Source organism: Eptatretus burgeri, chromosome 1 (genome assembly GCF_056783735.1).
Source record: "Eptatretus burgeri isolate ZD-2024b chromosome 1, Ebu_testis_v1, whole genome shotgun sequence".
NCBI lineage: Eukaryota > Metazoa > Chordata > Myxini > Myxiniformes > Myxinidae > Eptatretus > Eptatretus burgeri.
The window spans coordinates 163497331-163523830 of record NC_140961.1 but is presented as its reverse complement, the minus strand read 5'-3'; the positions used below and the strand labels follow the sequence as shown (position 1 = coordinate 163523830).

At 50.2% G+C, this 26500-nt stretch overlaps 1 protein-coding gene across 12 annotated transcripts in view; it reads right to left on the bottom strand.

The window, feature by feature from the left end:
- The window catches only part of LOC147035910 (spermatid perinuclear RNA-binding protein-like), a 227207-nt gene that overhangs the window by 93633 nt on the left and 107074 nt on the right, over window positions 1-26500 (bottom strand). For 10 of the 12 annotated variants that reach the window (XM_085848072.1, XM_085848045.1, XM_085848037.1 and 7 more), the window contains one exon: window positions 21093-21239. The exons of the other annotated variants lie outside the window; for them this stretch is intronic. In XM_085848072.1, coding sequence (XP_085704198.1) covers window positions 21093-21239 — 147 coding nt within the window. The remainder of the gene's footprint in view (window positions 1-21092; window positions 21240-26500) is intronic. 12 annotated transcript variants of the gene reach the window in all.

The window sequence follows — 26500 nt, the reverse complement described above, 5'->3', positions numbered from 1 at the left end:
TATCAGTTCACTGTGATGCCGTTCGGTTTGTGTAACGCCCCCGCCACCTTTGAGAGACTGATGGAGCGTGTACTAGGCGGCATGCCGTGGCAGTCATGCCTGGTGTATCTGGATGACGTCCTGGTACACGCTAAAACATTCACCCAGGAGATAGCCAATTTGGACCAGGTGTTTGGGCACCTCAGGCAGGCAGGGCTGAAATTGAGCCCAGAGATATGCACTTTGTTCGCGACAGAGGTGGCCTATCTCGGACACGTGATAGGCCGCGAGGGGGTGAAGACCGACCCCGGAAAAATTACAGCGGTAGAGGAGTGGTCCGTGCCTACAACTGTCAAACAGGTACGGGGCTTTTTGGGACTTTGCTCCTACTACCGGCGTTTCGTGGCAAACTTTGCGGAGATAGCCAGGCCCCTTCACCGGTTGACGGAGAAGGGGTTGAGATTTAATTGGATGGAGGAGTGCCAGGAGGCCTTCCTCAAATTAAAGGGGTGTTTGACATCCACACCCGTTTTAGCGTACCCCACCGATGACGGGATGTATACCCTGGACACGGATGCAAGCCAGGAAGGATTGGGAGCAGTCTTGTCTCAGACACAGGGGGGCGTGGAAAGAGTGATCGCGTATTACAGTCGGGCCATGAGTAGGCCCGAAAGAAATTATTGCGTAACTCGCAAGGAACTATTGGCTCTGCTGTCTGCCGTGAGCCATTTCCACCCGTACTTGTACGGGAGGAAATTTTTGGTTCGAACTGACCATTCCTCCTTGCAATGGCTCTTACGGTTCAAGGAACCGGAAGGCCAAATTGCAAGGTGGTTGGAAAAATTGCAGCAGTACGATTTCAGTGTGGTCCATAGAGCCGGTAAGGCTCATGGGAATGCCGATGCGCTCTCTCGACGCCCCTGTCTGAGGGAAAACTGCAAATATTGCACGAGACATGAGGAGAGGGACCAATTGGCAGACGCCTCCTCGAAACTCCCAGTCCGTGCGGCCCGGGTGGTCGGCCCAACTTTGCCACTAACCGCGGGAGAGGAATTTGGTGGATTGGCATGGAGCACGGCCCAGCGGGAAGACCCCGTGCTTGGGCCAGTGTACAAATGGGTCCAGGAAAACAGGAGGCCCAGTGGGGAGGAAATCGCCCCATTCGGGGTGCGAACAAAGGCATACTGGGCTCAGTGGAGGACCCGAGAAATGAGGGACAACATCTTATATCGCAAGTGGGTGGAGATTCCTTCTGAACAAACTTCTTGGCTGGTGATAGTCCCTGATGGGTTTAAGACCCAAATTTTGAAACAGGTGCACGGTACCCGCGCCGGCGGCCATTTGGGCAGGACCAAAACAAAATCTCGGGCCCGCCGGCGGTTCTATTGGGTTAACATGGGGCGCGATGTACAGGACTGGTGTCGAGCATGCGACGCCTGTACTGCAAAAAAAGGGACCGCCACAGAGGATGAGGGCCCCACTCCAACTACATCAGGTTGGGGCTCCCCTTGAGCGAGTGGCCATGGACATTTTGGGACCACTGCCCCCCACTCGCCAGGGTAATAAGTACATCCTTGTAATTATGGACTATTTCACCAAATGGCCAGAAGCCTTTGCCCTTCCCAGCCAGGAAGCAGGGGTTGTGGCCAAGGCCTTCGTAGAAGGATTTACATGCCGGTATGGGATTCCGCAGGAGCTGCACACGGACCAGGGACGAAATTTTGAGAGTGAATTACTAAAAGAGGTGTGCAGGCTCCTGGAAATTCGAAAGACACGGACAACGCCCCTGAGACCACAGTCTGATGGCATGGTGGAGAGGTTCAACAGGACCCTGGTCCAACAGTTGGCCCTCTTCACCGCCACTAACCAGGAGGACTGGGACGAACACCTTCCGTACCTCCTGATGGCCTATCGCGCGTCCCAGCACGGGTCTACCGCATGTAGTCCGGCGCTGTTGATGTCTGGACGGGAGCTGAGAAGCCCCGTCGATTTATTGTGCGGTCCGACGCCTGAGCGGCTTGATAGGCCCCCGGGGGAGGGCTATGCCCGTCGGTTGGAGGAAGGCTTGGAGAAGGTCCACGCCTTCGCACGCCACCAGCTCCAACAGGCGGGCATAAAGATGAAGCGCAGGTACGACCACCGGAGCCAGGTGAGCAAATACCCACCGGGGGCGAAGATTTGGTTCTTTAACCCCCGGCGAAGGAAGGGCAGATGCCCGAAGCTCACCTCACCTTGGCAGGGCCCGGGGGTCGTCCTGGCGCAAGTCAGTGACGTGGTCCTAAAATTAAAATGGGACCACGAGCCCTCCCCCGGATCGTCCACGCGGACCGCCTGAGGCCTTACAAGGGCGACCTTACGCCCTCATGGATACGTCTTGCCGGAGGAGTCGGTGCTGGAACAGCCGCTCCCGCAGAGGCGCAAGGCTCTCAGAGCCTTGCAACGAGTTCACGAGCCCAGTAGGAAGGGAGGAAATCCCCCCTAGGAAAGTTATTTTTTTTTGATTTTGAGGACATGGACAGACTTGTGAATGTGTAGAGGGGACGTAGTTTAGCTACGTAGTGTTAAATGGAACGTGCTATAGTTTAAGGGACGACGTGGGAGCACGAGTTAGTTCGGGGAGGTAGTTAGAAGGATGGCAGAGTTCAGCGGTGAGTGTGTTGAAGAGTTGGTGAGTGAAGTGGAAGCATGTGCTTGGTGAGTGAGTGAGGCCAGCGGGTCTGTGTGTATGGAGCGAATGGGGAATGCATGGTGCGATGAGTGATTGGGGGGAGGAGTGACTCCCGCCCAAGGGACCCCGGGGTCAGTGTAGAGTGAGTTAGGGGGTTAGTCAAATTTACAAAATGGAGGTCGTTTTGTTGTTGGTGGGAGTGTAGGCTCGAAACCCGTTTGGAGGGGTGCAGGAGCCCTGTTGACGGGCTGGGAGCGTGGCTGCGAAAAGTGAGTATCGCTGAGTGGGTACCCCGGGCACCAGGCTAGTCGGCCGTGGTAGGCCAAGGGCCCATGGGGGGGCGGGATAGCGTAGTGGGCACGGGTGCACCTGCTTGGTGCGGGGGCCCGGGGCGCCATTGGCCGCGTGGGCAGTGTTGTGGGCACGGGTGACCCTCGGAAAGGGGCCCGGGGAGCCAGCCTGCCACGTGTGCGTTTCAGGGGAGGTGCCATGGGGGGCACTCCCCGGTGTTAGGGAGCTGGTAGGCTCGGAGGCAGTGTAGTGCCCGGGGGTGCCATAGCGGGAGATTCGGCAGAGGGTCGTGCCTGCCAGAGGGAGCCACGTGTCCCAGCCATGAGACCGTGTGAGGGCACGGAGAGAAAATTGGGGGGCGAGGCCCGAAATTGTGAGGACATCAACACAGGCGACGGGAATCTGGGTTGTTAGAACCAATAGTTTAAGCGAGAGGCGCTTGCTGGAAGCCCCGGGGTAGTTTAACAGTTAAATGGTTAGGGTAGATTAGGAAGTGTACCCCTCCGCACCATCCATCCCCTCGCTCTCGTTGTGGGCCGCTGGACCCACTTTGGTTATAGATCGCTGAACTCTGGGGAGGCCATTCTGAGGCTTGAGTTGGGCCTCGGCACAGGACGTTAGCTCTCCCTTATTCCCCTCCGGGAAGGGAACGTAGGGGTTGGGAGTAGGCTAGGTGACAGGATAGGTTAGCCGAACAAAGACGATAAAGGGGGTTAGGGGACGATTTACAGTGGGGAAGTAAAAAAAAAAAAAAAAAAAAAAGTTGGGGCTAAATTGGGGTTTGACAAATTAAGGGAGTGGGTATAGACAGTGACAGGAAAAGGCGATAGGTGGGAGGGAGACAGGAAGGTAGGTCCGAGCCCGCCTTCCAAGTGGCCAGCACCACCGCACTCCCTCCACCAACCTCCACTGAACGGCAAAGGCTGGCCAACTTCATCGGCTGGCCCTGTTTTGCTTCAAGGCGGAGGCCGGCCAACTTCATCGGCAGCTGTTGTTTTGCTGCAAGGCCTGTGCCATCGGCTGGCCGTGTTTTGCTTCAAGGCCTGTGCCGGCCACTTCCTCTGCTGGCTGTTTTTCTTCAAGGCCTGTGCCGACCAGTTCATCTGCCGGCTGTGTTTGCCTGCAGCGGCCTTCTTCTGCGGGCTGTGTTTGCCTGCTGCCTTTGCCATGCCATGCCCACTGCCCACGTTCACCAGCCCCGTTCAATTTTGCTTTGCCCCCCTCCCTGTTCATTTCCATGCGCGCCGGGATCATCATAAAAGCAACAGTTTGCAAGCTGCAAGAACTGCCCTGTTGGCAGCTACAACACGGGCCTGCAGTGGCGGCCCGTGCACCGTGTTTGTGTTCATCCATCCATTCGTTGTGTTCATTGCGTGTGCCTCTTGAGCTGGCACGGAGACTGCGTTGTGCAGCCCATGCACCGTTGTGGTTCACTGCGTTCAGTTCAAACCATTCATCCATCCATTCGTTGTGTTCATTGCGTGTGCCACTTGAGCTGGCACGGAGACTACGTTTGTGCAGCCCATGCACCGTTGTGGTTCACTGCGTTCAGTTCAAAAAGGAAGGCCTTGGACTGCGCGTGAGCAGCTGGCCACGTTCCCCGTCACCTGCATTGTTTGAGCCAGAGACTGCATGTGAGCAGCCTGGCTCCCTGCTAACTGCTTTCTTTTTGCAGAGTTCAGTGATCCTGGGCCATAGGTTTAGTGTAAAATTTGTAAGTTAAGGTTAAGATGTACTGTACATATGAGTGCGCCCCCGGCATGTATGTCTTAGCGCCAGCAATTTTATTTAAGTCGTCCGTGTGAGTGAGTTTGTTTCGGTAGTTACTCAGCCCTTAGGTTATTTATTTTGGGGACACGAATACCATGAATGTCGCACTCAGGGATCCGTAGGTAAAATGTACTAGGGGAAAACTACACATGATGGCACACGAAAATTTGACGACTCGGGACGAGTCTGTAAAAAGGGGAGGGGGTAGTGTTGTGGTTGACGAAATTCACAAACCACCATTCAGGTCCCTTAAGTGAGATATCTCGGTAAGTATATGTGTAGTTAGGCCCAAACCCGTTGTCTAGAGGGAATAAATGTCAATCAGTCGGGCTGCGACTCTTCAGGATAGCCGTTTTTCTTTTACTATCTTTATTTTGGACCAGCCGCCATTATTACCACCACCAACCACGTCTCAACAGCCATCACAACAACAACCACCAACCACAACGCCGCTTCACAATAACAACCACCAACCACAACGCCGCTTCACAACAACAACCACCAACCACAACGCCGCTTCACCACAACCGCCACGACCTTTACCGTCACAACTCGCCACCGTCGCATCACCGTCATCTCGCGCCACTCGTGGGCACCGATGCTGGACTCGTGCGGGGCGCGCACCGAGCAGCGTGTTCAAAAACATCACGGACTTTCCGCAGAAAAACGGATCAAAAACGACTCACGCCCACTTTTGTTCCGTCCAATCGGTGAGCGAGGGGCGATTTGGCCCCGCCTCCAGGGCGTTGGAGGGCGGTCGCTATATGCAAATTCATGGATCAAAAAGCATTCACGCCCACTTTTCCTCGGGCCAATGGGGAGCCAGCAAGAGAGGTGAAGGGTCGGAGGCAGAGGGTCAAGGGTAAAAGAGCGAAGCCACGGGGCTTATAAAAACGACTGCGTTCGTCAGAAGAGGGCAGTTCGCAGTTGGCAGTTCGCAGTTGGGAGTTCGCGGAGCCAGTGAAGAGTTGGGACGAGTCCAGAGAGGAGACGGAGAGGGCGATCGGACGAAGTTGTGGAGAGGCGGCGGCGGCGAAGGCGGTTGAGGGGGTGCTCGCGTCGGATTCGGGGAACTGCGGAGGGAGAGGCCGGCGGCGCGACCGAGGTCGTGGTGGAGACGCTCGTCGCGGGACCCGAGATTTTGTGAAATCCTCCTTTCCCCGAGCATCAGCAACTCCCTCCTGTTTCCCCCCGCGCTGAGATAGTGCGACAAAAGGGGGCCCCCTTCCCACCCCCTACCAGACACTGTCCGCGAGGCCCGCGGAGTTGAGGCACCACCGCCACTTCGCGTCTCATCATCAGACGGGTAGGCCCGACACGGTCTCGGCCCCAGGCCCGCCTACCCCCTCATCCTGGAGGGTGGTTCTCTTTTCTTTTGCTTTGGGAATATGTGTTGTCGGCGCCATCTGTGAAGTAAAATTGTATAAGTGTTGCCGAGTGCCCGGTAGTCGGATAGATCTGCATTGTTGCATTTGCTTTTTGTCTTCTTCTTTTACATGTGCTTTTGGTGGAATTGTATATGTGTGCTTTCCGTTCATCGCGAAATAAATGTGCTTATTGTTGAACTGTCTTCCCGCTTCGCTTCGTCATTTCTTTCATTGAATCCCCATCTTGCTTCACGTAAAGGGTTGGTCGTGGGCTAAGACGCCCGATAATTAATCGAACCGTCAAGGCCGACGAATAACACCGCTCGGTTATCCCGATAGTACGGAACGGGTCGCTTAAGTGGCCCGTGTCCAAAGTCGACCTGCGGCGAGGTGCGATCGCCCGGTCTACCCTCCGTGTGGGTACTTAGGTAGGTCAAATTTGGCGAGCAACCCTATCCCACGCGGGGGCCGATTGGCACGATCGCGGTGAGACCGAAAGGTCCACCCGTGACTGGTTCCCGGCGTTAGTCCGAGAGGGTCACGACTGGATTGTCCGTCCGGTGGGCGACGTGCCGCGATTCGAGTTACGTGGCCGTCAGCACGCCGGCGGGCGCGAATCCGCAACAATATTGTTACAGATTTCCGCCCGCCGGCGTGCGGACAGCCGCTCTTTAGCCGAATCGCAGCCGTACGCCCACTGGACGAGCAATCCAGTCTCAGCCCTCCAGATCAAACGCCGGAATCCAGCTACGGGTGTGTTTTTAATGCACACCACAGCCTTGTCAATACTCCACCCGCACGCTACAGGGTCCGATCGCCAAACTGTCGATTTACCTAATTATTCGTGCGAGAAGGCGACCGAGAGGTTGTATCTCAATGGGAGCTGCTTGGAACGACACACGTATGCAGCTCGCTCCGTTCTGCAGATCCCGAGCGGTGTATTTATCGCGCAGCCCCGTTGGAGTACAACCTCTCTGTAGCCTTCCCGCACGAATAATAGGGTAAATTGACAGTTCGGCGATTGGACCCTGTTGTGTGCGGGTAGAGTACCGACAAGGCTGTGGTGTGCATTAAAAACACACCCGTAGCTGGATTTCGGCGTTTGATCCGGAAGGCTGCGACTGGATTGCCCGTCCGGTGGGCATACGGCCGCGATTAGGCTAAAAGCAGCTGTCCGCACGCCGGCGGGCGGAAATCTGTAACACTTGTCAAGGAGTGGGATTAAAATCCATCCACGCCTCCAAACCAAATTAGCGGAGCCGGATCAAGGGTGTGAGAGGCGACCCTCCGGTTCCATTAAATTACGAGCGTATAAATTGTTCCGATACGCAGAATGGTAGTTCAAGGCGAGTGGGAGCAGGAGGGATTAGGAATGGATTTAGAAATGATAGAATCCATGGCTCAGGACGAAATCCCCATGCAGGACATTCCTATACAGGTTGAACACCCCCCACAAATAAATGTAGAGTCCTAAATGGGTGCAGCGGCGGAGGCCGCGGTGACACTCCCCCCCTCCCCTCCTCCGTCAAAATCCCTCCCCGGTCCCCAGCGAAACCGCGACCGATAATGGTGGATTGGTCCGGCTGGAGCCATCGGGCATCACACAAATGGTGGAGATGTTCAGACAAGCGATGAGTGGGGATATGCAACGAATGGAAAACAAAATGGATACGAATGCGCAACAGGTGAAAAATGAAATGGAAAAAATGAGGGGTGCGATGCTGCACGTGGGGTGATGCCTGCAGGCGGGCATAATGGCGATTGCGCGTGACGAAACGCGGACGACGGAGCTCAAGATGGCGGCACCACGTGGCAGTATGACCGAACCGACAAGGGAGAGTCTGAATTGTGTCGGCCCCGCAATGGAGACGGGTGAGGACAAAATAATTCGGGAGACGTGTTCGGCGAAAGTCGTAATGGAGAGAGTGACGGTGACAGAGAGGGAAAAATTAAATGGAGGTGACTGAGACGTGTATAAGACACGTTAAGACGAAGGAAATCGAATTAACAGAGACACGAAGGGAGACGCAGGAATTGAAAGAAATAACAGAGACACGGGAGATAGAGGGTGAAGTGAATGAAACTAAAGACGAATGCACACACATGGAGGTCGTGGAGGACAATGGCGGCGAGCTGGCGGAATGTGTCGTGACCCGGTGCAAGCAGCCGGATAGCTTCCTTCAGGAATGGAGGGAGATGCTATGCTCCCTTGAAGCGGATGTGATCCCTTGAAGTCACCTGTGTGATTGTGTCGAAATGTGTGTTTATGAGTGTGGCAAAATGTGTGCTTAAAAGCGCATGGCGTGAGTGAAAGGCGGTGTGTGAAAGAGACAGCGTGTGTGAGCGAAATGGCAGGCGTGAGTGAAAAGGTGTGTGTGAAGGAAACACCGAGTGTGGAAGGAACAGCGTGTGTGAGGGAAACAGTGTGTGTGGGTTCGAAATGTATGAGTGAAATGGCATGTGTGAGTGAGGCTGTGTGTGTGAGGTTGCGGTGTGAAAGGGAGATGACGATCGGTATGCGGGAAACCGCAACCGCATGTCCGATTGTCATGGTAAGGTGTGTGAGCTTCAGAGCACGTGGGGGTGCGTAGGTGAGAATGCGAAAATGACGGGACCAGATGAAGGACAAAGGCCGAGTAGCGGCCATAGCTGTTTTGGGAACTGTGCCGGGTTTGCACAGCAGCGCGCGCGGGGTCCGTGCCGTGCTACGCACGAGGCCGCCGCGTGCGCGCCGGTGCGATTGAAATCCAGTCCGGAAACGTACGCGGTGGATGTTAGCTGATCCCGCGGATGGATAGAATCTAGGCTGGGATATGAATTTGGACCGGATGGGTTCTCCAGGCGAGCGTGTATGTAAGGCTCCGACGAGCAGAGCACATGTGCTCGCGTGGGGAGCCCCTCTAAATGTGAGGCTTGCTTTGGGATGCGCAGGGTGACATCGTGGCTGCATGGTTGGAATCTGGCAGAAGGAAAATCCCTGCCGGATGGTACCGTCCGAGGAGGGACGAGGTGCGCGAAGCGCGAACAGCTGCCATGACGTCACGGGGAAAGAGCGCAGGCTGTTAATTGCCGCGCTGGCGCACGCAAGAAAAAAAAAAAAGGAAAAGCAAGCCTCGCCACTTCAAGTGTACACGAGCCCAGGCAAAGGGTGGAAGACCCCCTTGGCCGGGGCACAGGAAGGAAGTAGTCAGGGGGAAGGGTTAGCTTAGTTAGACCGGCTCCATGGGGCAGGGATAAGTCCTCATGGAGCCCGTGGAATGGATTAGGTAGAGGGATTCAGTTTAGATTTAGGATGGGAAATGGATTTTTGAGGATTTGAGGACAGTGACGGACTGAGTCTGTAGAGGGGACGTAGCTTAGCTACATAATGTTAAAAGGATGTGCTATATTTTAAGGGATGACTTTAACGAGTTAGTTAAGGGAGTTAGTGAAGAAGAATGGCAGTGATCAGCGATGTGAGCAATAAAATGAATACTAATGGAAAATGTACTTGATGAGTGAGTGAGGGCCAGCGGACCTGAGTGGATGGCGTGAATGTGGAATGCATGGTGCGATGAGTGATTGGGGGGAGGAGTGATTCCCACCCAAGGGACCCTGGGGTCAGTGTAAAGTTAGTTAGTGGGTTAGTCAAATTGACAAAATGGAGGTCGTTTTGCTGTTGGTGCGAATGTCGGCTCGAGACCCGTTTGGAGGGGTGCAGGAGCCCTGTTGACGGGCTGGGAGCGTGGCTGCGAATGGTGAGTATCGCTTAGTGGGTACCCTGGGCACCGGGCTAGCCGGCCGCGGTAGGCCAAGGGCCCATGGGGGCCGGGATAGCGTAGTGGGCACGGGTGGGCCCACATGATGTGGGGCCCGGGGCGCCATTGGCCACGTGGGCAGTGCATTGGGCACGGGCACCCGGGGAAGGGGCCTGGGGCACCAGCCTGCTACGTGAGCATTGAGGGGGAGTAGCCAGGGAAGGCACTCCCCAGTTTTTAGGGAGGTGATAGGCTCGGAGACAGTTGCAGGGTCCGGGGGTGCCATAGTTTGAGAATCGGCAGAGGGTAGTTCCTGCCAAGGGAGCCACGCGTCCCAGCCATGAGACCGTGCAAGGGCACGAAGCGAAAATTTGAGGGCAAGGCCCAAAATTGTGAGGACACCAACACAGGTGACAGGAATCTTGGTTGGTAGAACCAATCGATTAAACGAGAGGCACTTTTGGAAAGCCCCGTGGTAGTTTAACATTAATAAACATTAGGGTAGATTAGGAAGTGTACCCCTCTGCATCTCCATCCCTTCGCTCGTTGTGGGCCGCTGGGCTCACCTTGGGTAAGGAGATTGCTGAAATCGGAGGAGGCCATTCTGAGGCTTTGTTGGGCCTCGACACAGGACACGCACTCTCCTTTATTCCCCTCCATGAAGGGAACGTAGGGGTTGGGAGTAGGCTAGGTGGCATGATAGGTTAGCCGGACAGAGACTATAAAGGGGGTTAGGGAGACGAAATTATAAAAGATAAGAATAAACTAAAACAAACAAAAAAATAAGTTGGGGCTAAATTTGGATTTTTGCAAACCAAGGGGGTGGGTATGGACAGAGACAGGCAAAGGCGATAGGTTGGGAGGGAGACAGTAGGGGAGGTCCGAGCTCACCTTCCGAGTGGCCAGCACCACCACACTCCCTCCACGAACCTCCAGAACGGGATAAGAGGCCGGCCAGCTTCACCTGCCGGCCTGTTTTTTCTATAAGGCTTGTGCCGGCCAGCTTCACCTGCCGTCCTGTTTTTGCTACAACGGCCTGTACCGGCCTTGCCATGCCTTGTCTGCCTGCCTTTGCCTTGACCCCATGCCTGCTCGCCCTTGCTTGCATTTGCCCCATTCCATCCATCACCATGTGCCCCAGGATCATCGCGCAAGTTGCAGGGACTACCCTGTAGGCAGCCGCACCATGGGACTGCATTGAGCAGCCCGTGCACCGCTCATTTCTATTTGCTTACGTCAGTACCATCCAGTATTCTGCAGGGACTGCCTTGCAGGCAGCCGCACACGGGGACTGCATTGGTGCAGCCCGTGCACCGTTAGTGTTCACTGCGCTCATTTCAGGGGGGAGGCCTAAGACTGCATTGGATAGCCGGCCACATTCCCCGTTTAAACCTGCATTTGTTTCATGAGCCAGAGACTGCATTTGAGCAGCCTGGCTCCCAGCTTCTCTTTCCCACAGACTCCATCAGTCCTGGGCCATGGTTTGGTGTAAAATTTGTAAGTTAGGTAAAATTGTGCATGACTTTTGTGCCCCCTGCATGTTTGTCATAGCGCCGGCAATTTATTTAAGTCATCTGTATTAGTGGGTTTGTTTCGTTAGTTACTCAGCCCGTAGGTTATTTACTTTTGGGACACGGATACACCAAATGTCGCACTCAGGGATCCGAAGGTAAATCGTACTAGGGGAGAACTTGCACATGAAGGTACACGAAAATTCGACGACTCGGGACGAGTCTGTAAAAAGGGGAGGGGGTAGTGTTACGGTTGTGGAAATTCACAGAACACCATTCAGGCTTCCCCAAGATCAGTTATGTCGATAAGTCTGTGTTCAGATTAGATTTCCCACCGATGTCGAAAGGGAATTTATTCGTGTAACCGGGCTGTGATCTTTGAGGTAGCCGTTTTTCTTTTACTATCTTTATTTTGGACCAACCGCTTCACAACAACCACCTCCACCACCAACATCGCTCTCAACAACCACCTCCACCACAAACATCGCTCTCATCAACCAACCCCGCAACGACTACCACGACATCCCCTCACAACCTACGCATCAACGAATAGCAACGCCTCACCGTCATCTCAATTGCGCCGCCATCTTTGCGCAAGCCACGGCAAATTCACCCACGTCCACTCTCCTTCGTTGGCACCAGGGTCGATGATCTCTGCCACGTCCGCTCTCCTTCGTTGGCATCAGAGTCGATGATCTCTGCCACGTCCGCTCTCCTTCGTTGGCATCAGAGTCGATGATCTCTGCCACGTCCGCTCTCCTTCGTTGGCACCAGAGTCGATGATCTCTGCCACGTCCGCTTGCGCTGAGCTTCGCCTCAAAATCGGATTAAAAGATCAAAGGGGGCGGAGCCAGCGGAGGGTCAGAGGTGAGGGATCAGATATCAAACCTCGCCTCCCGGATCCCATATAAAGGCGGACAGAGACGCCAAGCACGCAGTTGTGCGGGGCCGTGTTGGGAGCTGGATCAGCCTGGAGCCTGGAGTCTGCAGACGGACGGGAGCTGGAGAGAGCGGAGCCTGGAGCGCAGCCTGCCGTGCCGTGCCGAGCCGTGGGTCGCTGGAAAGAGGCCGGAGAGGAGTCGCCAACCAGCGGCATAACGGTCCGAGGTGATCGGGCCCCGGAACAGTCCAAACGACGTGGAGGAACGGACGGGCTCTTAAGAGAGCATCAACTCTAAAAGAGCAAAGGCCCGTTCGTTCCTCTGAGGCATTGTCGACTAGGCCCGATCGATCGGGCCGCTCGACGAGGCCTGGGCCGCGCCACGGTCATGCCAGCTGCCGTGTGGACGGGACGCCAAGGAGCACCCAGCGAGTCGCCATGAAGGCGGCAGGGAACCAGCGCGGCCTCTCGGAGCTCCTTCGGTCTCCCAAGCTCTGAGAAACATTAAAGGCTTACGAGCCCGGGCCTTTTCTTTCTGGGGTTTTGAATGAACGTTGTGGCGCCATGTCTTTAAGTAGAACTGTTAAGTGCATTTAAATAAATAATAATAGACGGTTGTTGTTCTTCTTGCTCGTGTTTTATCTCATACGTGCATTGGTTGCATACATGACTGCATGATTGAATTTTGCATTGGTTGCATACATGACTGCATGATTGCATATGTGTCGTTTTATAAGTAAATATCCTTGTGTGAATGTTAACCCGTTTGTCGCGTCCTTTTCCTTCATTCAACTGCCATCATTGAGTTTGGAATATAGCTGGCTTTTTAATAGCCGAGAAAGTGATCGGGTCCAACGGGGTTGCGCGATAAATACACCGCTCGGTATCCGCAGAACGGAGCGAGCTGCATATGTGGGTCGTTATAGTTCTATGGTCAACACACCAGGATCTAGTTGTATGCTTTTGAGCACCGTTGCTATGGACGCCACCGTTGCCTAGCAACGGGACTTTAAAAATTTTTTAAAATCCTAAAAGATTAATTTTTTAGAAAATCAAAAATCGGCTTCCAGGCTTTTATGCGCACTATAATTAATCAACCTCTGTCAAAAATTTTCAGCCCGATCCGTCAAAAACTGTATGACTAGTATGCAATTATGGAGCGACCACCCATGTCGCCTACCGGCTTGTATATATAGTCAACCCCCGCTTCATCGTGGTTCACCTATCGCGCCCCCGGTTCAGCGCGGGTTTTCCCTTGGAACGTAACAATTTTTTTCTGCAGATTCCCCCGGTACATCGTGGTAATAATATATAAAATATAAATTATTTAAGCAATAAATAATAACGCGTGGTGCTCGAAAGTATCTTCATAATAAAACAAACAAAAAAAAAATTTGTATGTTTGTCGACACAACGCACGAGACAAAGACAGAGAGCGCGCTATTCATTTCTCTTTGGCGCGGATTGGCTGCTGCCCACGAGGCGCACTCTCGCTGTCTTGAGTGTTTCGCTTGTGAATGACAGATATTTTCAACGTTTTTTTCTCCAAGCCCTACGATGCCGCCCAAAGGAAAAACGTTTGCCGCGGTTGGGCGCCATTACGGTTTGAATGAATCGACCATACGCTACATCAAGAAGGGCGAAGCCAACATCAGCGCTTTACATTAGCAACGCCCTGCAGCACCTCGTGGAGGCCATGGATTCCGACGACAATTTTTCTCTGAGGGCGTATTGGCGCGATTTCACGATAACAATGTGTCTCCAAATAATTCAGAAGGCTCTACAAGAAATGAAAAAAAGAAACCTTAAACGCCTGTTGGAAGAAGCTGTGGCCAGAATGCATCCACGAATACAAGGCCTTTTCTCCAGACCAAATTCACCATTCGGCAGTCGATAAGGCGGTCAAGCTGGCGAAGATTCTAGGAGGAGGATTCAACGACATGACGCACGACGAAGTGAATGACCTCATCGAAACCAACTCTGACCCATTAACGGACGAGGATTTGGCTGAGCTTACGAAGTCAGCATGCGAGGAGGAGGAACAATCTGATCCATCGCAGGAGCACGACGACGAAGGCCTATCACTTGAACGCTTAGCAACAATGGCGAAAACGAAAAGAATTGCAAGGGATGGCTGAAGCATGGGATCCCTCCATGGTTCGGGCATTGCAATTCAAGAACGCTATTGATGGCGCAATGGCAACCTATAAAACTCTCCTCACCACCATTAGGAAACAACGCCAGCAACTTTGAACATTAGGAAACAACGCCAGCCCATCACAATGTTTTTGCAACGTTACTGAGTTTACAGGAAGCATTTTTATGCTTCAAATGTTTTCTTTATGTGATTAATTGAGACCAAAATGTGTTTAAAATGTGATTTTCACTTACCGCGGGAGGGTTTGGAACGTAACCCCCACGAGAAACGGGGGATTACTGTATATACATATATATGTATATATATATATATATATATATATATGTATATATATATATATATATATATATATATATATATATATATATATATATTGTTATGGTTGACGAAATTCGCAAACCACCATTCAGGTCCCTTAGGTGAGATATCTCTGTAAGTATATGTGTAGTTAGGCCCAAACCCGTTGTTTAGAGGGAATAAATGTCATTCATTCGGGCTGTGACCCTTTTAGATAGCCGTTTTTCTTTTACTATCTTTATTTTGGACCAGCCGCCATTACTACCACCACAACCACCACCAACCACGTCTCAACAGCCATCACACAACAACCACCAACCGCAACGCCGCTTCACAAAAACAGCCACGACCTTTACCGTCACATCTCGCTCTCGCAACCATCGCATCACCGCCATTCCCGCGCCGCTTGTGGGCACCGATCCTGGACTCGTACAGGGCGCGCACCGAGCAGCGGGTGCAAAAACACCAGCCTTTCCGAGAAATCGGATCAAGAACGATTCACGCCCACTTCTGTTCCGTCCTATCAGCGAGCGTGGGGCGATTTGGCCACGCCTCCAGGTGCGTCGGAGTATAATCGCTATATGCAGATTCGCGGATCAAAAATCATTCACGCCCACTTTTCCTCTGTCCAATGGGGAGCCAGCCAGAGGTGAAGGGTCGAAGGTGAAGGAGCGAAGCCCCGGGGGCTATAAAGGGCCGCGTTCGCTCGCTGAAAAGGCAGTTGTTGAGGGAGTTTCTGAATCGGGAGAGAAAAAGAGTTTCTGAATCGCAGTTGGACGGAGTTGAGAAGCATGGAGTGGGAGAGTTGGAGAGTTGTGGCGGCGGCGAAGGCAGTCGAGAGGGCGCTCATGTCAGAGTCGGGGAGCTGCGTTGAGGGGAGGCCGGTAACGCGACCGAGGTCGCAGTGGAGTCGCTCATCGCGGGACCCAAGCCATCCAGATATCCTCTTTCCCCCGAGCATCAACAACCCCTCCCTGTTTCCCCCCGCGCTGAGATAGTGTGAGAAGGGGGCCCCGTTCCCACCCCATTCCAGGCAGTGCCAGCGAGGCCCGCGGAGTCGGGGCGCCACCGCCATTTTGCGGCTCATCACCAGACGGGTAGGCTCGACGCGGTCTCGGCCCCAGGCCCGTCTGCCCCCCTCATCGTTGAGGGTGGCCCCTTCCTTTTTCTTTTGCTTTGAGTATATGTGTTGTCGGCGCCGTCTGTGAAGTAAAACTGTATAAGTGTTGCCGTGTGCTCGGTAGTCGGTAGTAGATCTGCATTGTTGCATTTGCTTTTTGTGCAGAATTGTTGTGTTTCTTCTACTTTTACATTTGCTTTTGGTGTATAATTGTATATGTGTGCTTTCCGTTTGCCGCGGAATAAATGTGCTTTATGTTGAACTGTTTTTCCCGTTTCGCTTCGTCTTTTCTTTTATTGAATCTCCATCTTACTTCACGTAAAGGGTTGGTCGTGGGCTAAATACGCCCAATAATTAATCGAACCGTCGAGGTTGACGATAACACCGCTCGATTATCCCGATAGTACGGAACGGGTCGCTTAAAGTGGCCCGTGTCCGAAGTTGACCTGCGGCGAGGTGTGATCGCCCGGTCTACCCTCCGTGTGGGTACTTAGGTAGGTCGAATTTGGCGAGCAACCCTATCCCACGCGGGGGGCCGATTGGCACGATCGTGGTGAGGCCGAAAGGTCCACCCGTGACTAGTTCCCGGCGTTAGTCCGAGAGGGTCACGACGGGATTGTCCGTCCGGTGGGCGACGTGCCGCGATTCGAGTTACGTGGCCGCTCGCACGCCGGCGGGCGCGAATTTGCAACAATATATATATATATATATATATATATATATATATATATATATATATATATATACATATATACATACATATATATACATATATACATACATATATACATATATACATACATATATACATATATATATATATATATATACACACATATATACATATATATATATATATATATACACACATATATACATATATATATATATATATATATATATATATATATATATATATATATATATATAAAAAACATACACATACATATATATGTGGAGATACTGCATATGTCCCAAGCCATAACGGCCATTCTTGGTAAAATTAAAATTTCCTTTCATCAGCCAGTCTAAAAGAAAATCTAAAGCCTTTTCACTTCCAGTGCTGCAGAAATAAATTTAGCACATTCCGTTGCCAGGAAAAAGGAAACGTAAAGGCATGTCATCAATCTCTTACTGCTCGACAGAATTAACTTTGCATTGCCTTGCCAAATATCCTAAGAGTCCTGTACCAAGGGAAACCTTGTCATTAATCAGTACTGCTGGATAGAACAAACAGCTGGCCTTTGCCGGTTCAAGGAACAGAACAAAGACGGAATGTCATTGCTCTTAAAATAAAACGTAATCTTTCTCTTGCCCTACTTCTAGTGGGATAATGGGAAAAACAGGCCTTGCTGTCCATCAATGAGAAATAGTTTCAGAGCCAAGAGGGAGGAAATTGCTCCAGGCTCTGGTCTCCAAGTAAAGATTGATGATGGAAGCGGAAGAGAATACTCCTGGGTTTAGTCTCCCAGTAAAGCTGATGATGGAAACAGGGTGAATCATGCCAACAGGTGGTCACACAAGGGGCAGAATAAATTGTATCCAAGACGAAGCGAAATGCTGGGCTTGCCAGAGTTGGATTGGACTGACAACTGTGTGTATTCTTTGCCTCTCTCTCTGTCCATGTAAGTGTCTGGTGTGGGCAATAAACTCTTCTCTACCAAGATCGGTGTGGACAGAACTTGATACCAATCAGTACGAACTGCAACTGATCTCAACATATATATATATATATATATATATATATATATATATATATATATATATATATATATATATATATATATATATATATATATATATATATATATATAAAATATACTTGATACAAATAGAAAGATACACATACAGAAATACACATTTAAATAAATACATATATATATATATATATATATATATATATATATATATATATATATATATATATATATATATATATATATATATATATATATATATATATGATTCTACATCTACATATAAATACACAAACATATATTGTTGCGGGGCCGGATATCGGCTGCGAGCACGACCACCAGATGGAGCTGCTGGGTCAACTCCACTGATCACCCGGAATGTACAGGTCGTCCCCCGGATAACTCCGGAGCCGACGGGTCCTCTATTGGACCGAACTCGCCAAAAGATAGATCACGTGGGGTAGGGTCAATTGCCAATTTAAATTTACCTAAATACCCACGTGGTCCAAACTACCGGGGAAATTCACCCTCGGCCGACTTTGTCTGAATCGAGTAGCTATCGCCGACTCGGATCCGGCGTAACCGAGCGGAATTACCAAAGTCGTGCCGGATAAAATGAACAATTTACCGACCCGAACGGCCGTACGAATCCTCACACACGCGTCATGTCGAACCAATGAAAGAAACACAAAACGAGCTGATTCACCATAATGGGTGACAAGGGGAGCACGTAAGAGGCAGGGTTAAACCGAATATCAAGCAAGGCAAATAATATACAGGCAAAAGCACTCAACAGTTCACTACTTATCAGACAGGCCCATGGACACGGACACACACACACACACACACACACACACACACACACACACACACACACACCCAAAAGAAGTGGTGGCTCACGCCTTTATTAGGAGCTTCAGCCCGGAGGATAGTCGGGCTGAAGACCAGGGTCTAACTTGGACCTGTCCGCCTCGTGCGGTCTTCAGGCTGACTCGGTCCGGTGAGAGGCGAGCCAAACCCGACCTCCCTGATTCCGCTCGGCGCCTGTCCTGGCCACCAAACCTCAACTCTGTTCTCTCCGGCGACGACACGCAACCCTTCTGGCTCTGGCGGCGGATGGTCCCTCTCAAGCTCAATCCCGAGGAGGAGGGGGAGGAAGAAGACGCTCAAGACGGCCACAACCAGCCAAGACCTCTCTGGCCACGACGACGACGATGACGACGACAGGAACACGATCAAGATGAACGCTCCTTCCTCGCTTTTCGCTTCCTCTCTCCTTTTCCGCTTGCTCTCTCCTTCCCTTCTCGCTTGCTTCCTCCTCTCTCTGTCGCTTGCTTCTTTTATGCGCTCCGTCGCGCTCGACCCTCCCCCTCCCCGTCGCGCGGGGAAATCCCGGGGAAGAGGGTTGTCCTCGTTTTCTGCAGGACCGCCCCAACGGTCGTTTCTGTTTTCATCGCTGCAGAACCGCCCCAACGGTCGTTTCTGTTTTCGTCACGAAAGATGAAGTTTTCCTAACATTAAAAATAAATCACAGCGCATTTACATTGATTTACCCATTAGACAAGGGACGGGAAGCTATCCATAAAACACATACTTACCGAAATAACTGAGCTGTAGGAACCTGGGTGTTGTGTTTGATAGGTTTCCAAATTCGCAACATTATATACATACATATATATATATATATATATATATATATATATATATATATATATATATATATATATATATATAAATATATATATATATATAAATATATATTGTTACGGATTTGGAAACCTTGTGCACACAAACAGCCAGAGTGGCAGTCGTTCAGTTATTTTGATAAGTATGTGTACAGTTAGAATCCATCCCCTATGTCTAATGGGAATTTCGTGTGTGCGCTCTGAATTATTTTATAGTTAGGTTATTTAAATCTCCAGATCCCCTCCACTTGCGGCCACAGTGTCTTTCAGCGGATGCGCCCTCACCTCGCGGTCGTAGCATACAAGGCGAGGTCCTCGTGTGCTTGATTCGACTTCCTCGAATTGGTTTGCATTCCAACACCACGAGAAAAATCGTCGTTTCTCTCGCAAGAGGGGTGCAGACACCCGGAGAGGGGGCGGGGTTTTTACGGCTCGGCCATAACCCCGCCCAGAAAGGGTGGATCCATGGAAGTCCCTGTCCAATCAGGGCGATCAGCGCGTCAGCTCCACCAAGGCCCTGCCCCGCTCAGAGCGGTTGAAAAAGGACGACGCGGCCCTCAGTGTGCGTGTGTGTGGAGAGTTATTGTGCTCATTCTAGTTTGGAGAGTTCAAAAAGTTCTTGCGTGTTCTTGGGAGTTCTTTGAAGTTCTTTGGAGGGAGCAGTTCTTGGAAGGCAGCTTGGGTGCACTGTCGTCATTGCTGGAGTTCTCAAGCCTGGAGTCTCCGCTGGCATTCTACAAGGAGCAACCCTGGATCCGCTATTCACCATCCAAGTTCCCACAGACCACAAGCCCCACACGTGCAGTCGCGGGCCAAGCCGCACGAACGCGGTCAAGTACCCCGACAGAACTCTGACCCCCAGCTCGACTATCCCCTTGGCTGTGAGGGTCGAATAAAGACCAAGTGGGCCCTTTTTCTTTTGGGTGTGTGTCTGTATGTGGCGCAGTCCTATAAGTAAAACTGTTTAAGTGTTTATGATCATTGTAAATATTTGCTTGCATATAGTCGTGAATAAGTCTACACTTCGTCCGTTTCTTTTATTCCTGTAAATAAAATATTTTTTTAAACGTTCCAGTTCGTTTCTGTCCTTTCTTTGATTGACCCAGCATGGTTCGGACTTGAGAATTAGTGAGGCCGTTTGGGCCGGTAATTTGTCATTGGGACCGGTGCGGCTCTGGTAACTCCGCTGGGTTACGCCGGATCCGAGTCGGGACCTGCGACCCGGTCTGGAAAGAGTCGGCCGAGGGTGTGGTTTCCCCGGCAGCGAGGCGGCGTGAGTTTGGTATTTGGTAAATTGGAATAGAAAAGTGAACCCTACCTCACGCCATCAAAATATTGGCGAAAACGGTCCGCTAAGGTACCCGTGACGTTTCGGACTTATCCGAGAGTCACGACCTAAATTCCGGGTGTTCGGTGGGAGACGACTCCACTGCTCCACCGAGTGGTCGTTTATCGCCACCGAACTCCGGCCCACAAAAAAAAAAAATGTATATATATATATATATATATATATATATATATATATATATATATATATATATATATATATATATATATATATATATATATACATATACATACATTGATATAGCCCTTGACCGAGCTTCTCAAGCATAGCGTTGCTTGTGAATATCATAAATAGGAATGAGTTATTGCATGGTGAAAAGTTGAACTCCTCGAAAAGAAGTGGTATCAATGAAGAAGAGTTCCTGTGGAAGCTGAAGAGCATGCTGTATCTTTAACCAGCTCTCAGATAAAGCAATGAATATTTTTATCCACGACGATTTAAATCGGTAAAAACATCATAACTACAACAAAAGTCGTCGATGATCTACACACAATAAAATCTACTCAAGGAAACAGTGATAGAAATGAGAAAGGCAAAGGATAAGGCTGAGGGTTCAAGTGAGCAGGAAAAATGCCAGAATGTACCGTTTCAGGCGAGTGACTTTGACGGCGACGGGGACGTGGTTGATTGGAATCTGGAAGCACCTCTTGGAGAGCAGACAGAGCAGCGTTTGCTTTCGCTACCTTCTTATTCGAGCCAGTGCCGATGTACTTATGTCCATCTATTTTAACCTGGGTGTGTGTGTGTGTGTGTGTGTGTGTGTGTGTGTGTGTGTGTGTGTGTGTGTGTGTGTGTGTGTGTGTGTGTGTGTGTGTGTGTGTGTGTGTGTTGAGGGAGGGAGGGAGAGAGAGAGGGAGAGAGGGAGAGAGAGAGAAGCAATTCCAAATTCAAGATGTTCATCTTGGACATCACAACAGATAACAACATCCACAAATCAATATTTCATCATCGATTGTGACATTTTCACACCATGAACCAAGAACTTGTGCTCCAACCCTTGTCCTCACCATTACACACATCAAATGATTGTTCAATTTTTGGATTTTTTTATTTTTCAGACAATGGCGAGGCTCGTATGAGAGCTAACACACATAATGTACAACAAGGGGAGCAGGAGACAAGAGGGGAGGGAGGTCCCTTTGCAATATTGATCTTTGATGTTTTCGTTTGAAAAACCTTAACAACAGCAGCAGTAACAGAAACAAAAATATCACAAGTGACATCTATAGTACTTTCTCTCATGCCTGACAAAGCAGAAATCTACCAACTATACAAATAACCAGTAATTAAGCTCAGCCGATTTAGATTTTTTTCCGATATCGATATAATCGGTGGGGTTACATCAGTTTGTACCGGAATATCGATGCCAAGTTTTTTTTTTTAAACTCAAGTTCCAAAAATACGTAATGACCCATTACATATTGATATATCATTGACACACGGTAATTCACAGTATACATCATGCACTCGATCTTTACAAATTATGGCAATTTTTTCGTACGACAGAAAATTTAGTTGATAGAGTAAAAAGGGATTCAGTTTTGTCCTTCACTTTATTTTTTCTTGCAGGGTGATTTGTAAAGGCAATACTTGATGACCATTAATCGTATGGAGCAGGCGACTGCTCGGTTCGGTAGCTCAGTAAATATTGACATTGTACTATAGAACTCTCGCGATCGTGCAGGTTCGACCTGTTAGTTCAGGCTATAAAGCACGTGCTTTGTTTGGTGGAGCCGCTGTTCTAGCTGTGATTGGTGGATATCACGAGAGGGACTGCATGCGGTCCAATCATCGTGGCGGTCAGTGTATGCAATGAGACTATGGACGCAGCTGGTAAGGCCGCCATGCATTTTATGTTGGCACGCTGTGTGCTTCAAATATACACACAAGTATGCCCATGCTTCTCACTAAATAAAATGTACAGTCGTATTGACCGCATGTGCGTTGTTCAGCTATAATTGACACACGGTAAGATGGCATGTACACGTGATGACAACATATTATATACTCACCAATATTGGTACATGCTCTTACATGCACAGTATTGATATCAGTAAATCACAAGCCAATACTGATGTCGGTATTGGTAATCGGCACAGGCTTTCTAAAGCACGCTCTATTCATATAAAATCACGAATTGCTTTGGAAACAAATGCGAGGGCAAAGGAAAATGTGATCACTCGTATGCTGCTGAGATTAAAAGTTAAAACCTACCATCCCTACATTCTGGCAAAAGTAAGTCTTGACCTCGTATGTTCCAGGCATACCCGAGTGCATCAAAGCTCGAGTTAAATTTATTTTTTCACATTTCAAAGGAGGCCCAACAGGATTCTGTGCCCCTGAGCAAAAGGGGCACATTTTATATGCAGTCTTTAATTGCCCCATTATATAACACATTAATTAAAAGGATTGTTCTGTGCAGGTTCTGCAGCATATGAGAACAAAATAAACTGTCTTTCATCTGGCAAGGCAGAGAAACTCATCTTTCTCAAAACGAATCTGAGCTTTGTAGACTGTAAATATTAAAACTATTAAACATGGCATTTTCCTTATTTTGAACGATGTGAGCAGAGGTAATAAGGGAATGGTTGGTCTCCCACTGGGCTTGTTAAATCACCGGGTGAGTCGCCCCCACTCGAGTGCTGATACAACCATTTATAACAATAAGTCAACGGCCAATAGATATATTTACTGTATGAATGATTGTTACTATTTTTTAAAGAGGTTGGTGGCAGGATTTGCACTCCGGCCACCGTAAAACCCTTCACTCTGCAAAACACAAGGAAAACGCAAAGAAAATTTAAAACCCACTCCGTGAGAGTACCACCCATGCAGGTGCCCTCCGCAGGGCAGCTCACCGAATGACGGGATTGGGGCAAAGCCTTCAGGACCCCCACTCTTTGATTACAGGAGGAAAACCACAGGGTAACCTTCCCGGGTCAGATTGTGGGAGAGTGTGTCGGGGTGGTGTTGAGGTGTCGTCCACCAGACGGCGGTCTCCTTGGGTTAACGTGAGGCAGTCCCTTCAGGTGGGTGCTGGAATGTCCTATCCCTAAGAGAGGATGTCTCTGTCATCATCTGAGCTCAAGTGTTTCAACATCAGTATTGCAGCACTCTCTGAGGCTCGGAGACCAGATAGTGGTGAGATCATGGCAGGTGGTTACACCTACTATTGGCCAAGTCGCTCTGATGGTTACCATGCCAAAGGAGTTGCTATAGCTGTGTCCAACAAGCTGACTCCAATGATAATTGAGGTAACACCAGTCAACGAACAAATTATGAGACTAAGGATTTGTCACCCCTTTGGTGTCGTTTACCTGGTCTCTGATTATACTCCGACTGAGGTGAGTGACCTCAAGGTGAAGGACGCATGCAATGCCATGCTCGATTCTGTGGTTTATCAGTGCTCCAGGCAAGACACTCTTCGAGTCTTGGGGGATTTCAATGCATCGACTGGAAATGAAAGGAATGGTTATGAGACATGTTTTGGTCCCCATGTGTCTGGAACTGTGAACCAGAATAACATGAAGCTCCTTGACTTTGCAAGAAGTCATGGACTTAAGATTGCTGGTTTAAGCGGATTGCAGCTTAAATCCGGGAGAATGATACCATCCTCGCGTAGACTGGTACCATCCTCGCGTAGACTGGATGTTGACAAGCTCAAGAATGAGAGGGTCGCTGAGGAGTTTGCGAACAGGCTCAGTGGGGATTTGGGGGGGTCTGGGTGCTTTGGGGAATCCTGAAAAGTTGTGGAGTGCCTTCAAGACCACCATCCTTGATGTTGCTGGTGGATGTCTTGGAACTCACAGTTGGGCGAAGAAGAATTTTGTCTCTCAAGGGACATTGCATACTATTGACCAGAGCGGCGGGGCCAGGCTGAATGGCAGAGCTAAGCTGTTCAGGGAGCAGAGGCCGAAAACTGTACGTGTGTTGAGGGTGGACAAGGAGGCATATGTGCGAGGAATCTGTGAGGGGGTAGAGCATCATCTGTGGTTGGGTGATCCTCGTCCTGCTTGCAGGAGAATTCGCGCATTGTGTTCCTTCAAGCCCGTCCCTCGGTGAACTGCCGTTAGAGCGGAGGGGGGTGGGATCTTGACAGAGGTGTCCGAAGTGAAGGCCCGCTGGGCCAGTTACCTTGAGCAGCTGCACCAGGTTGATCCACCAGCTGTTGAGTTGGACGTCAGGGGTGTGACTATCCCTTTATAGGACACCAAAGAGGTCAAGAATTGACCGTATCCTTGCCATTCGGGTGCTCACTGAACACAGATGAGAGTTTCGGCAGGCGCTGCTTGCAGCCTTTGGTGATCTCTGCAAAGTGTTTGATTCAGTGAATCGGGATGCCCTCTGCAGGATTCTTGGTCATCGTGGGATGCCACCAAAACTGATCAATCTGATGTCTGAACTATATTCTGGTACTGAGAGTGCTGTGAGATGTGGTGACACCATCTCTGACTTATTTCCAGTTGTTACTGGAGTTCGTCAGGGGTGCGTACTGGCCCCCACACACATTTCAGTACTTGTATGGACTGGATTCTCGGGAGGATGTCGGAGAGATCAAGCTGCGGTGCATCGTTTGGGAATGTCAAGATCTCTGACCTTGAGTTCACAGATGATGCAGTCATGTTGCAGAGATTCTGGATATCCTTTTGGGGGCCCTCAAGGTGCTGAATGAGGAGTTGGAGCCACTGGGATTACGGGGTTCCAAGGTCAGAACTAAGATACAGGATTTCAATGACATCTTGGATGCTGCTATCTTTTCTGTACCTGTTTATAGTGAAGATGTTGAGGTCGTGGAGAGATTCACTTACCTTGGTAGTGAAATTCATGCCTCTGCTGCCTGTGAGCCAGAGGTCGAGAGACGTCTGGGTCAGGCCTGGGGAGTCATGGATTCACTGGATCATGGGGTGTGGTGCTGCCGGTACCTGTGCAGGAGGATGAAAATCTGAGTCTTCAGGTCCTTGGTGCTTCCAGTCTTGCTCTTCGGATGTAAGACTTTGACTTCAACCAGGGATCTGAAATGGAGACTCAATTGCTTTGGTACCAGGTCGCTTTGGAGAATTCTTGGCTCCACTTGGTGTTGGCTTAATGGTTAGGGTGGTGGGCTTTGGATCGTAGGGTCCTGAGTTCAAATCCCGCTCAGCTGTTGAATTAATACGAGGTGGGGTTAACTCGACCTATCATCTTTCCGAGGTCGGCAAAATGAGTGCCAGCATGCTGGTATACTGTGGCGGAGTGGCAACCCGTCCAGAATTGTGCCCAATAGCCAAGGAGACTGCTTAAGCAGCACCAACGCTCTGCATAGAGTATGGTCCCAATCTCCTCCTCCTCCTCCTCCTCCTCCCCCTCCTCCTCCTCTTATGAGAATCCTTGACTATCGCTGGTCGGACTTTGTGTCCAACGAGCGGTTGCTGAGAGGGACTCAAATTCGATGTTACCTGCATAGTCCGTGAGCATCAGTTCCGACTGTATGGCCATGTGGCTCATTTTCATGACGCTGATCCTACTCACCAGATTCTCTCAGTGGGGGAGCCTCGTGAGACCACTGGGCCGACCACGTTCCTCGTGGTTGCAGCAAGTTGATCAGCATCTCAAGGAGATGGGGATGGGCCAGGTACCTGTCTGGGGGATGGCGAGACGGAGGCCCCTGGAGTACCGTGGAAAGTGGATGCAGCGACGCAATGCTCCGGCACATGATCCCATACTTTACCTGACCTCATTGTTATGAACGGAATCCCTTTGTAACCTGGGTACTCCCTGTCCTGTATTTTGTATCAAACTGGCTTTTCACATGACCAGACAAGTGTGAATCTCATTTTTTTTTTGTGGATATACCGATTTGTTTTTTCATACCGAATGTTTCTGTATATAGTACAGCAGATAAGTACAATAATTGTGCGTTTTATTAGAAAAGCATGAATTTTGTGACATAGTTAGTGAATACCATAAGTTTTATTTTCAGATGTGGAGGGAAGTCAGATTTGACCTCTGAGGA